Source organism: Chenopodium album, chromosome 21 (genome assembly GCF_948465745.1).
Source record: "Chenopodium album chromosome 21, dcCheAlbu1.1, whole genome shotgun sequence".
Classification (NCBI taxonomy): domain Eukaryota; kingdom Viridiplantae; phylum Streptophyta; class Magnoliopsida; order Caryophyllales; family Amaranthaceae; genus Chenopodium; species Chenopodium album.
The window spans coordinates 14,469,567-14,483,916 of NC_137854.1; the positions used below are offsets into that span (position 1 = coordinate 14,469,567).

The window sequence follows — 14,350 nt, forward strand, 5'->3', positions numbered from 1 at the left end:
AGAGCTACACAGATTGGATGTTGATTAGCCAGTTGCACAGTTCAATTGCCTTTCCAACCCCTACTATCAACATATTCAACCAACTGAAAATAAATCATTCATATTCAACTTAAATTGCAACTTTAAAAGGACAAAAGAAAAGACAAATTTTCTCACTCATTTTGGTGCCCTGTGATTTTGTATCTAAAATGTAATATCTAAATAATGTTTGTATTGAATTTCTTGTCCGAACAAGCACAACCAACATTTACCAAAGGAATATATAAACCTGTGTTCAATCAAGACAGCTCACACCAAAACATCCAACAATTCACATCAGGTATGCATTATAGTAGATCGATGACCAAAATTATATCATAATAGCTACAGACCAGGGTACCAAAATGAAAATCTTCCTATTTTAAATGTCATTTGAAAGTGTAATTATTGAGACATAATGGAGGGAAAACAATTAAAAATTAGATAAAAAGTTGCCCTCTATTCATCCTCCTATTTTTGAATATCACCCCTTACACGAGATGAACAAATATATCCATCTCAAAAATTGGTTTATCATTAATGGAGGCTATGCAACTAATAGCAACAAAGGATTTCAACTATTACCCTTTTTATTTCAATAAGAATTTAAAAAAAAAAAAAAAAAAAAAGAAAAGAAGAAAAAAAAAGTACATGTCTACTGCTAAGACTTATCATTCATATGAAGCAATTCAAGGTGTTGAAGCTTGGTCTCCAAAACCTCGGAACAAATCTGCCCCATCATGTAGTAAAACGACATCATATCAGATAGCTGTTCGATTGACATCTTCCCTATGATTGACCTTGCCACTTTCTCCCTCTCTTCCTTCAATTTCAGCTTCTTATAACCATGTCCATTCCTCACAGTTGCACCCATCTGCCTCAGCCTATGTTCTTGTTGTAAACTCAATACACTGTAAGCCGTATTTTCCTGTTCAAGTTCAAGTTCATTTTATTAATTAAATTGTGTTTGAATCGGATTATAAGTTAAAAAGAAGCAACAAATAGCTCTTGTTTGCTGATACATATAGTAGCTCAAAGTTAGCTGTCGTTACCTCAAGGAAAATTGCGCCTGGTTCAAGTTCTGATTCATTGACAGCAGCAGTAGAGCTCCGCCCTGATATATACATGTCCTTTGCAATTGAGAAGCTTCTGACAATCATTCTTCTCTTGGTTTCCTGCTCTTTATTAAGCTTTGGACCCTTTGGCACGCTTGCTTGACTGATTAGCTTCTTCTGATACGCTATCACAGCCTTCACAAATTCCTGCAGTCCTTCCAAACAATATTCAGTACTGATAATCTTAACAGGCACCATATTTCTTCAGTACTTCACAGTCAAATCGACGTCTTTTAAGGCCATCTCAACAGTAAGCACATGAAGATTATAGAATGATTAAGAAACTGAGGTTACCTTATAAGCGAAAGGGCAACCAGGGTAATCAAACTCATCAGAGGAAGGGTGTCGCATTCGCTCTGGATGGAATTGCAGCCCCATAATGAACTTGCCCTCTTCAGGATTATAAGCATCAGGGTCATAAAACCCTTCAATCAATCCATCAGGCGCGAAAGCCATAGGAACAAATCTCTGCGCCAACTTCTTAACACCTTGATGATGATAGCTATTAACCAAAATCTCCATATTATTCTCTGCCAAAGACTCCTTAAACCAATCATGTATAGGTGTATTCTCCACCACCTCCACCGCGTGCCTATGCCCATCATAATCGTCGTAGTTAATATGGGACACTCTTTGGCATTCAGGGCGTTCCCTAGAGAGTTCTTTCACAACATCTTGGTAAAGAGTACCACCACAAGCAACGTTTAGAACTTGTGATCCCCTGCATATTCCCAAGTAAGGTATGTTCCTTTCAAGGCAAAGCTTTGCAAGGGCTAGCTCGATTGAGTCTTTCTCTTGATCAATAGCTGTATCACTAGCATGTGCTCGCCTTATCTCTTCGAGTTCTTCAGCAGTGAAGTTTGACAGTTCAGAATCATAGTGAGAAGGGTCTATGTCTTCACCTTCACAAAGTAGTACTCCATGAATTGGCTCAAAGCTTTCGAGCAACGTTGAAACACCACTTACTCTTGGGACAATCACTGGTACTGCACCATAGCTTACTATAAGGTCTAAATGGTATTCCCCTGAGTAAAAAAGTGAACCAGTTATAATTTTTTCCAGAAATGACTTAATACTATAATCTTCGAGCTTATTTGGCATCGTTTTCTGTTTTCAATTTTCTGTTTTTTTGAAAACAAAAAACTGGAAACAAGAAAAAGGTGTTTCCACATTTTTGTTGTCAGTTTTCAAAATTATCATGAATTTAATAATATTGACTAATTTTTGTTTCATTATGACTTATATCATGTGAGTTTGAAAACCAAAAAACTGAAAACCACAATAATGCCAAACGAACCCAAAGTTATTCAAAAATTCTCCAATAACAAACAATGTTACAAATTACAACATGGTGTTTACATTAGAGTATTAGTATAACATACTTTGACAGGTTCAATCACAAAAATTAACTCCAAAGTATTAAATGTTTATGCCAAAATTTTCAAGAGACATCATTTAGTAATCTAGAGTATGCTAGACTCTGACTAGTCTAGATTCGAGTAATGGAAATCACCAAGTGAAGGAGCTTTGGTTAAGACGGAACAACTCATTAACTTTAACTTGTTGATCCAAGCACTTAAAGAGTAGGTGGACATACATCAAAACTCCACCTAACTAAGAGTTTGATCAAAACATTTATGGCATATTCCGTCTTTGACAATATTTATGTAATTGGCAAAGTTGACCAAGTTAGATGCTAAAATTTTAAATGTTATTATTATGTTTTTCATAGTATTAAAACATTTTTAAAATTATTTTTCTCTCACAATCTTCAAAGGAAAAAAAAAAAGTACAAACCAATGCTTTCATGTACGTTGACCAATGATTCTCAATAAAATAAATAAAAGTACTTTCCCAATGAGGTTAATTTTAGACAGCATTGACCAACATACTCAACAATACTACCTTAAAAATAATTCACATCCATTTCAACTGTTAACTTCCTCAAAATCTTTATGAATAATACTCAACAACACCACAAACAAATAACAAATATAATTTGAACTGGAAACGTAACAACGTATGTGAACAAGTGGATGTAACAAAGTTAAGTAATGGTGATCATAGGCAAAATTTCAATTTCAATTGAAATTGAATACCTACAACTAAAATTATTTAATTTAACAGACAATCAACATAATTCTAAATAATAATTCAACATATAAATTAAAAGTTTTTCGTAATTCAATGGTTATTGTCTAAAAAACTTTTAGAGACGAAGAGAATATTTCATAATCGACGAAAACAAACATCAATTATATCGTCATAAACTCATAACCAAGGAGAAAAAAAGGAACGAACCTACAAAATCGACGAACTTGTTCTTACGCACAGTACGGCGAGAAACAATGAGGACCCTTGGCAAAATCATCGAGAGATCCGAGCTTACTTTTTCCGACGTCATTTTTTTTTTCAATACCAAATTATCGATTTGATTTAAATACAAAAAATAATGAATGATCGATCAAACTTTGGTAAAGTTTATAAAATCTTAAATTCTAGATATGTATGGATAGAAAAAAAAAAAGTTGTACAAAGAAAATCACAATTTTCCTTTCATAACACAAATCCTCGAAATAATAAAGGATTTGTTATAATCAAAATTATTACTCTTTTCGTTCCACAATTAAATCGAAAGATTTAGTTGTAAATGAGATTATAAGATTAAATTTTTGGAAGAATAAAGTTTTAGGGTTGAAGGAAAATTTATATGGGTGAAAGAAAAAGAAAGCTTAACTACTTAAAGCTAGATCACGTTCATGAGTCGAGTCGCCGCTTCTTTAATAATGGGAGATTTTTGGATTTTTTTTTTTTTTAAAGTAGTTTTTTTGCGAGATTGACATTTGTTTATATATATGCACACATGCAAATATGGTAATTTTCTTCCAATATAATGATATTTAATTCTTTCTTAATTTAATAAGATTACCAGCTTTATCCTGGCTGTGTATTACAGCTTGGAAGTCAACGATGATTAGATGCTGAGGTGGAATTTTAGATTGAATCCCAGTTTTTATCTTTTTTTTTTCTTATGTGGTTTGACATACGTACAATTCAAATTCAGTGTATGGCCCTGTTCTTTTCACCTTAAAAAAATAATATTAAGTAAAAATAAGTTCAGTTCAGTAAAATTAATTTCAGTTCAGTAAAATTAATTTCAGTTTAGTAAAAATAAGTTCAGTTCAATAAAATTCAGTTTTCTTAAAGAAGAATTATAATAGAAAATCAGTAAAAATAATTTCAGTTTAGCGAAAATAATTTCAGTTCAATAAAATTAATTTAAGTTCAGTAAAAATAATTTAAGTTCAGCAAAAATAATTTCAGTTAAGTAAAAATAATTTCAGTTCAGCAAAATTAAGGTGAAGAGAACAGGGCCTGTGTGTATTGTGTATCTAATCCTGGTTCTTGTGCATGGTAGTGAAAGCTCAGTGAAACCACTTCCCGTTTCCGTGGCTTAGAGTTGGACCTGGGATCGAACCCCGGGCATTCCCACCCACAGATTCCTCTGGACTAGGAGGCCAACATTTCTCTATAAGGCCCTGTTTTTTTGAGTTTATGGGCAGAGCAGAGCAGAGCCTTTATTGTTATTAGTATTATTTTTAAGCAGAGCATATTGAACATAGCAGAGCAGCTCTAAAGAACGGGGCCTTATTGTAGTGTTGACATACGTTTTTGTCGTAAAATACTCTATACGGTACGGAGTAGATTTTTAATATTTCTATTTCTAAATTTACATTCTATGCAAGTATGTATAGACTAGATTCTTAATAGGGGTGGCATTTGGGTAATAGGATGTAATTTGGGCTAACTCATAAAGGATAGGGTATGTTTGGGTCAAGGTTACCCTACTAATCTACCTCAAGTCGATTCAGGTCACTATCAGGTTGGGTTGATTTCGAGTCAAAGTATATATATTGAGTTAGGATCGGGTAAACTTCATATTGGTCATATTCGGTTTGGACAATTTGGATCAGGTTCAAAATGGTTTTAACATGGTTAGTTTCAAGACATTTGATCAAGTTGAATTTGGTTCGGTTAAGTTTAGTTTGATTAAGATAAGGATGATTCAATATTGAATCAGGGCATGTTCACATTTACATAATTTCAGTTCAGTTCAATTTAGCTCCTAATTTCCTTCTATCATAAAATATTCATTTCAGCTCAGCTCAGTACATGTGAACAGGCCCTCAATTCGATTCATATCCTTGCTATGTAGCTAGCTACTTGATTTAACAAAATAAAAAATGCTTCGAATAAAAAAATTTGAACCCATAACCTCCAATATATATAGATAGTAAATTTACCACCTCAACCATCTTTATTAATGTTTCAAATTTCACTTAATATTATACATTCCTTCCATTTATTAAGTAAATTAGAGGTAATATATTTTATTTATTTTCACAAGATTAGAAAATACATATGATGTAAAAAAAAAGTAACACCTGAGGCAACGCTCGAACCACTACACACAGTAACTATTCAAGAACATAATTAGTGAATTAAAAAAAAACATAAACTAGCAACCCAAGGCATCGCTCGCGGTACACACTAGTTCAATATTAAAAAAGATTAACATTAAGCTAGATTAATTATTGAGTTATTACTGTAGTATTAGGTCGATATCAAGTTTAAATTAAATAAATATAATTTCTGCTCAAAAAACATTAAGGGGGTGTTTGGTATAACGATTTTAGATGTAGGAAACGGATTCAATTAAGGGCCTGTTCATATTTACTGAACTGAGCTGAAATGAACTGAACTGAACTGATTGGAGCTGAAATGAACTGAACTGAACTGATTGGAACTGAACTGAACTGAACTGAACTGAACTGAACTGAATTGAGCTGAAATGAATATTTTATGTGAGAGGGAAATTAAGAGCTGAACTGAACTGAACTGAATTGAACTGATTGGAACTGAACTGAACTGAACTGATTGGAGCTGAACTGAACTGAACTGAAATTAAGTAAATGTGAACAAGCCCTTAGTGTTTCCATTTCTAGTTGTTTGGTATGTGTTAAAATTAACAAATACCGATTCCTAAGGGTAACAAAATCCCCTTATTTGTTACCCTTGACAAACTAGTGGAAACAAAATACATTTCCTTACTCAATCACAATCTACTCAATTTGTTTTCATTAGGATACCAAACATATAGTTTGGGAACATTTATCATTACCCTTTCCCCTATTTATTTGAATTCTTTCCGTTTCATTAATAATGTTTATACAAGTATCAAACACCCCCTAAGAATTGAGTGAGTAGGAGTGTAGGACTTCGTAAAACCAAACCCTCAAAAATAAACAGAGAAAGAATTATCTGCTGAAAACTTCCACTTACATTATCAATGGCGATAATTCCACAAGATCGAGTAAAATGCAGTAGCAATTCGTTGATTACATCCCAACAATAATTACCCTTCTTTTCATGGGTTGGTAAGTAGCTAAATTCTCCCTTTTTCTTTCTTAATTTAGTGATTAAATTGTTCACTATATTTCTTTTCCTGTATAACTGTATTTTTGGCTTGCTGCTTAATTCTCTGTTAATAATTGTATAGTATAATTACTTTAGTATACCCAGAACTTATATTACCGGAACCTATTTGTATTTTGTTCAGGGTTATTAATTGTGAATTTGATCCTCTTTTTCTGGAATTGAATTGGGATTTTCTGTTTTTGGGATATTGTAAAGTAAAAAATTATTCTTCTGTTTTTACAAGAAATTAATTACCCAGTTCATTGAATGCCTGTTAATCCAACTATGGTGTTGTTTAGTAATTAGTAGTTGTAGGTAGTATTACGGCTAAGTTAAGTTGAGCCTGAGACCAGCCCACAAGGATTGGGGCTGAGCTCGTATCGAAGGCGGGTTATGGTAAAGATTAGGTGATTTTTTGTTGTGTATTGGTGTACCTCTTGTAAAAACGGTATTTGATGGTGATACTCTCTTTGTTCCATATGAATTGGGACGAGTCCTATTTATGTAACTTTGTGCACATGTTTAGGAGTAATATTATTAGGATAGACGCAAGGAGAAGTGTGTTAGAATTCTTAGAAGAAATAAGGGCTTTTATAGGACTCTAAATTATGGGATGGAGAGAGTAAGATATATTGTATAAACATGAATTTCAAAGTTGTATAACAATACATTGAAATCTTGAATAAACGAGGTTACAATGTATGTTATAAACAAAAGATCAGACGAGTTGATTATCACACTGGATTTCACTGCTTTTTGATCATCAAAGCAAAAAGCTGTATTAAAGTTTACAAATACATGAAGTCGGCCTCAGAAGGCAACCTTGTGAAGAAGTTGACTAGTGATTTAGGAAACTTGATGATGCAGAGCCATGGATGTCTGAGTAGGTAAAAGCCGAGTATAGCTGCAATTATCCCGAGTTCTATGAAATATAATAGTACAGAGGTACAAATACAGAAAAGCAAAAACACTGGAGTTGCTCTAGGATCTACCCAGGTAATTAGGGACTGAAAACTTTCACCTATATTAGCCCACTCTTCTAATTCAGCTTGTATCCTACTCCCTTTACTTCTGAGACGATCTTATCTCATCTTGATAGTATAAGATGGTGGGAGGTTGGGAATGTATCAAATTCCTCATCTTGATCAATGGGGTCATCAATATCACCAAGAGACAAGTGAGAGTCCATATGAGGTGGGTGCCAAGCACGCCGCTGTCTGTAGTTCCAGATGCTAATCAAGAAGAGTGAGAAAAAGATAATGGATGGCAATTCCTTAGGGTAGAGCAAAAGAGTTGTGAAAAGAATGTGGGAGAAAATAGTCAGAAAAAGCCTCTCTCACTTACATATCTGATTAAACCATCTTAGAAAATTCATGACTCTGAGGAAATTTGCCTTGCTCTTTCTTAAACTCCAAATATTCAAGTCTACATCTAGCATGTAGTCAACAATCTCTTTCCTTAACGGCGGTTCTGGCTTACCAAGCCAGTTTGAGATTATCTGAGTGGCTATGTCTTTCAAGGGGTCAAGCTGCCATACACACAAACGGTGAATGTAGTGCATTTAGGGAGCAGAGGTCTTGAGTAAAGTTGCAACATGTTAATGATGTACAAGTGCTGCTTACCACCAGTTCAATTTCCCCTGTCATCTCCACCTTTGAGGAATGCAGGACTAGTAGTGGGTACCTATGCCTGTTAATCTGTCCAGATTCAAGGGTAGAAACACGAATTCTTACCTTGCCCATGCTAGAGTCATTTGCCCCACCATAATCATGAAAGTGATAATCATCAAACGCAGCAATGGTGATGACTGTAATTGGATCTAAAACCTCCTAATGATGCTGTTCATTCCACATTGGATTAGAGCTGTCTGTAATTGTCCGTGTTTGAACCCATTTTGATCCATATTTAGCGACGCAATAAGCGTCAGTTCTTCTTCCATTATTCTTTCTCTTCATTGGCATTAATTCTTGAGCACTTATATCTCCTGCTTCCAAGATTCCAATTGATGCCCTCCACAGCCGCTTTAATAGGTGACGTTGACCAAATTCTCTCCCATTAATTTTGTGCACACTTTGGCTTGCCTACTTATCTGCTGACTGGGTTGCTACTGTTGCTCTTGGCAGTTTGTCTAATCAACAAGGTGATGACATAGTCGATTCTAGCAACGTACTAAAAGCATTGTGGGCGCCAATTCTTCCTTCTCCTTTCTGTCTCCTCTTCGTAAGCTCCTTTCTTCGGATCTCATCATCTTATTTCAATTCTTCATCTTATTTCAATCTATGTTTTGATCACTTTTTGTGATCTTTGTTTTTAGAATCGCGATTTTTTGTCGCCTTTTGATTTCAATTTTTTCATTTCTGAATGATTTCTGATTGGTGATTTCAGTGTGCGATTTTAAATTTCTTTATATACTTGCATTTGAATTGTGGTTTGATTGATTGAATTTTGTTGCTTAGTTAATTGCTGACTTTGTTGATTTTAATTTTTTGTAATTGAAATCATGAAATTTTGTGATAAGTGAATAAATTAGTAGAGATCTGTGATTGATTTGATTAACGGACTTTGAATTTGATATTAAACTGTGTTTGATTGGATCTTTTAGGTGAAATATGGGGCTATAATTTACGAAGTTGCTCAGCCTGTTATTTGCACAGTGAATGAAAAGAGGCGTTTAATGTTCAAATCTTTTTTCTTACACAGTGAATGGAAAGAGGCGATTAATGTTGTTGAAATTGAGCTTGCTCTTGTCTTTGATTCTTTTTACACAAAGGCTGCCATACACTACACCAGATGGGGTCGCATATTACGGCTTATCACTGAATCTTCGACTTTAGTCACATTGGCAGCCTACTACTACTCACAAAAGCACAAGTATTCTGAAGTTAATGTGAATATAACTTATACTTTGTTGGTTGGAGCTGTTTCTCTTGAGATTTTTGGCATGGTTGTTTGGCTTTGCTCAGATTGCTTTGAAGCGGATGTGACTAAATCATGCATACTTGCTTTCCTGCTGTTTCTTTCACAAACTCCAATTCAGGACCAAAACAGAGCTAACAGAAAGAGTTCCAGACATGCTGAAATAAATACATTTTCAAGCAGCTTCTTGAGCATACATCAGATTTGAAGGAAGATAAGACATTTTGCACTTCGCGAGGTTCATGGGTTCTGGATAGATACCAATCACAAGATCTCAATCGGAGCATTGAGAAAGAATTTGATCAAAGCATCCTTCTTTGGCATATTGCCACTGATTTATGCTATCAAACATATGAAAATTCGGGACCTGAATCAGCTTGCTATGTTGAAGGTCAAGTTGTTTCAAAAAAAAAAAAAAAAAATGTTGAATGTCAAGTAAGCAAGCTGTTGTCAAATTATATTTTGTACCTACTAGTAAAAACTAAAAAGGTCATTTATGTTGCCGAATGGAATAGGGAAAATCAAGTTTCAGGATACTTGTGCAGAAGCAAAGGATTTTATTCAGGAAAGATCTGTGAAGGATGCTAAAACAGCCAGACAAAGGTTGCTCACTGTAAAAACTAACATATTTCCAGGTGATATCAAAGGTGATATAAGCAAGTCAGTCTTGTTTGATGCTTGTCACCTCGTAAAATATTTACTAGACAGAGATTGGAAATGGAAGATTATTGTTGGCGTATGGGTGGAGATGCTAGTGTATGCTGCAAGCCAATGTAGGTCAGATCACCATGCTCAAGAGCTGGCTCAAGGAGGGGAGCTTCTCACTCATGTATGGCTGCTGCTGGCACACGTCGGGTTGAGTGAACATTTCCGAATATCAGAGGGCCATGCTTGAGTAGTATTAGATTTGACTTGAAGGTCAACTTTACAAAGCTATTTTTCTTAGTTATACCCTGTTTCATCTGCTGCAGATTTTATACATAATTTTAATTCCCTACTGATTTGATGACTGATCCCTGAGGTGCCAGCCTTTAATTTGTTGTCAACTCATTGAAATCTTATCAAAGTTTAATTTACATTAAAGCATAAACTTGTTGACTTATCTGGGCTTTGTTAGTAACTGGGTCTGTCATGTTATTGACCTCGTGTATATTTTCACAGTTTACTTGTCAGTACATCCCTTTCACAGTTTAAGAATACCGAAATATGACCCATTTGTCATATGCTTCATATGACAGATTAAGATCTTTGCCATAGTTGCAGTTTCACTTTCACCAAAAGGTTAAATAATACTTCGTCTGATATTATGTTAATAAAGTTACTCTAGTAGATTGAGTTCTTGTGATGATTGATCAATACTCTCTATGTGCGACAGATATACTCATGTATAGCAGATAAAGCAGATACCGGTATGGGTAAGAGCTCAACAGGGAAGGCCGGACGGCAGACGCAAAGCACCCAGGTGGGTAAATCAATCACATACAGCTTCTGTGATGAAGATTTATTTAACAGGATATATTGCAAAATTTGGGCAGGGAAGCATTCAAAATTTTTCTCTTGTTTATGTTTAAAAATATATGATATTATGTTAACAAAATTACTCTAGTGGATTGGGCTCTTGTGATGATTGATCAATGCATTCAGAATATGTGCTGACAGACATACTCATGTATGATAATGCAGATATGAGTATGGGTAACAGCTCAACATGGAAGGCCGGACGGCAGACGCAAAGCTCCCAGCTAGGTGGGTAAGTCACATACAACTTCTGTGATGGAGATTTATTTAAAAAGATTTATTTAAAAGGACGTAATGCAAAATTTGTGTAGGAAATCATACAAAATTGTGCTCTTGTTTATGTTTGGTCCTATATTCAGATTTCTCCTTTCAATTTACTCCATTCTAATATTTCTGCTTCTATAATTCTGATGTTCTCCTGCTTAAAGATAAAATCCAGTAAGGACTCTAAGGATGGAGTATAACATCAATATGCATGGAAGACTTATATGGGAGCTAAACATTCAACAAAGTGACCAGGTATGTCGTTGGGTATCGAAATTCATACCCGAAACAATATTGTAGGATCCTACATTCTATAATTCCTCTCTTCTTTGTCCATTCTTTTGAGGCCGTCAATATCTGCAGAACATTTCATGGTTCATTATTTTGTTCTGCAACTGTATTTCATTTAGTCATTATTACTCTATTTTATATACCACTATTACAGTATTAGTTTATGTGTCCTTGAGTCCAACTGTCCAAGGCATAGATTTGTCAATTTCCATTTTATGATTTGTTTTTTGAGTAGTGAACGAAGATGGAATCCACTAGGAATTTTGATCTCAGCTAATACTTGTATTGAATATTCTTTGGCAAATTCGACAGATGAGAAGCCCCCCTACATATTGCGTATAAAGATTAAGGGAGACGTCCCTTTAACGGTTTCCGCTTGACTTGACTTAGTAAAACTATCAAATGAATCATCAAGTCTATGCCTTCACCTTCTGGTCATTTGTGTCAAGGTCACTTGAGTGCATTGATGCGGAAATATCATATATGGAATAATTTTAAGGTCATTATCAATTTTGCCTGCCTTAAATATAGTAGACTGTGTTTTGTAGTGTGGAAAATTAAGGATTATTATCAAGTCACTATATTTCATCATAATACACATTTGTTTAAAAGTGACAAGGGACATTAGGTGTAGAAAACTAGAAACTGTAAGATGCAAAACCTCTGTTTCAGATTTTCTTTCGATTTTGCATTTTCATCACAGTGGTTTGGGTCATACTCCTCCAAAGAACTTGATTCTGAAAGAAAGTTATTAGACAATTGTTTGAGATTAGAGAATGATCCTAATCTATATTAAATCATAAAGAACTTGTAGGCTAATGCAACCCAAGCTTGTAGGCTAATGCAACTCGAAATGCTAGCTACATCGGAAATGTTGGTGGGAATTACCGTACTGATTATGATCGATAAGGTTACTCCTGATGGTCAATTATCAACGCCATATAATTTGTTTCGTTACAAACAGTGGCGGAACTATGTAGGTATACATTGGTGCACGTGTATCACCCGCCCAAAAAAAAAAAAAAAAAAAAAAAAAAAGTAGAAGTTCGGTTAAAAAAAAAAATATAAGAGTTTCACACTGCTTTCTTTTTATATTTAAAGACACTGGTTATATTAAAATTGAAGTTATTTCATTTTTGTTTTTGTTATTTTTTTTGGTTCTATTTATATACTAAGTATTTATATTTGTGTATCCCATTTTAATATTTTAAATAAATGTTCTATGTACATTAGTTTGTAACATGTTATTTATAGTACTTTTCGTTTGTAAGATGAATTTTTTTAAAAAGTATTACTTCCTCTGTTTTTACCTGACCTATTTCTTTTATCACGTTTGTCGATGCAAAACTTTAACGATCAATAATTTTAACTCTCCATAAGTAAAAATTATCAAAGTTATATTATGATAGTACTTATTGAGATGAATTTGAAAATCTCGCATTAATATGTTCTTCCTTACATAATGTTCACAAAATACGATCAAAAGAAGGGGTGTTGAATAGTGTAAAAGTCAAAGTATGTCAAGTAAAAAAGAACGGAGGAAGTATTTGGTTGTAGTAAGGGTTCTTGTGACCTATTTTTCGATTGAAATCGATTTGGTTGTAATATAATTTTTTATATATTACCTTTGGATTATTAATTATGAACTAGATTTGAAAAATATTTTTTTGTTTTATAATCTCACAAGTGATCAATAATTGATGGTGACCCACTGTATCGGAAATCTTGGTTCGTTACAAAGGGCATTGGCGGCTCTAAGATGCTGCATTCCATATACAAACAATAGGGAAAGGATTGCTTGTGAATTGTGATTGTACATATGAAAGACTTGGGAGTTGGGATGGCTTGGCTTCAATTTGTATGATTTTTTTTATTTTTTGTTTCTTTTAGTAGTGTTTGCAGGTTTTGTTTGCCACATGGTGCGACATGGGTTACTAGTATGATGTTGCTGTAGGTGTTACTTGTATTCTTGTGTTACTTGTATAGGTGTTACTGGTGTTGTCAGGGGTTACCTGTAGGTGTTACTTGTATTATGAGGTTACTTGTATGGGTGTTACTGGTTTTTGTCAGGGGTTATTTGTAGGTGTTACTTGTATTCTAGGGTTACTTGTATGGGTGTTACTGGTTTGGTCAGGAGTTACTTGTAGGGTGTTATTGGTTTGGTACGAGGTTTTGGTCTGGGGTTACTTAGTTTGTAGTCCACCAGTAGCGGAAGAGAGGGTTATATTCGCGCATCGAGCCAGGAGCGGACCTAAGAGAAATTGAAACTTAGAAGACTATGTCTCCGAGTGCGAATCTAAATCATGTCGCCGGACAACTTTGTCTTGCAAAAGCCGCGATGCGAAATAAAAGAAGGATCCTCCCGCAGGGAATTAGACCCTACTCTTTTTATCCCCTCTTCACAGAATCTGGAGAGATGAATTGATCGCTTGCAGCGCCTAGGTCGGGACTGACGGGGCTCGAACCCGCAGCTTGCGCTAGCGCCCTTGACAGGTACTCCAGGACCCGCCAACGCTCGTGAAAACCCGGGTCTCGGTCGATCCTTAGGTCTTACTCAATCCATTCAAGTAATCCATACAAGTAACCCCAGAATACAGGTAACACATATATGTAATCCCAGAATACAAGTAACATTCAACAAGTAACACATACAAGTAACTTCAGAAACAAGTAACCCAGAATACAAGTAACCCTTGCCGCACCATGTAGCCCGCCGCACTGAAAAAGCTCTGTTGTGTTGAATTATAGCC

At 34.8% G+C, this 14,350-nt stretch overlaps 1 protein-coding gene across 1 annotated transcript; it reads right to left on the reverse strand.

Annotated features, from left to right (window-relative positions):
- Window positions 1-488: 488 nt before the first annotated feature.
- On the reverse strand, window positions 489-3,537 carry LOC145602531 (putative glutamine amidotransferase GAT1_2.1). The gene is made up of 4 exons (XM_081658724.1): window positions 3,435-3,537; window positions 1,428-2,158; window positions 1,071-1,280; window positions 489-946 (listed from the first exon to the last, which is right to left on the reverse strand). Exons 1-4 carry the CDS (start codon window positions 3,535-3,537, stop codon window positions 680-682), a joined length of 1,311 nt encoding a protein of 436 aa, XP_081514850.1. The 3' UTR covers window positions 489-679.
- Between the last annotated feature and the right edge of the window lie 10,813 nt (window positions 3,538-14,350).

What these genes read in the sequence shown, in the direction of transcription:
- LOC145602531 (XM_081658724.1), bottom strand. Translation starts at nt 3,537, where the DNA reads ATGACGTCGGAAAAAGTAAGCTCGGATCTCTCGATGATTTTGCCAAGG. An exon ending in GTTGCCCTTTCGCTTATAAG is followed by an intron (nt 1,281 to 1,427) that starts GTAACCTCAGTT and finishes GAAGGACTGCAG; the next exon opens with GAATTTGTGAAGGCTGTGAT. An exon ending in CAGGCGCAATTTTCCTTGAG is followed by an intron (nt 947 to 1,070) that starts GTAACGACAGCT and finishes GAACTTGAACAG; the next exon opens with GAAAATACGGCTTACAGTGT.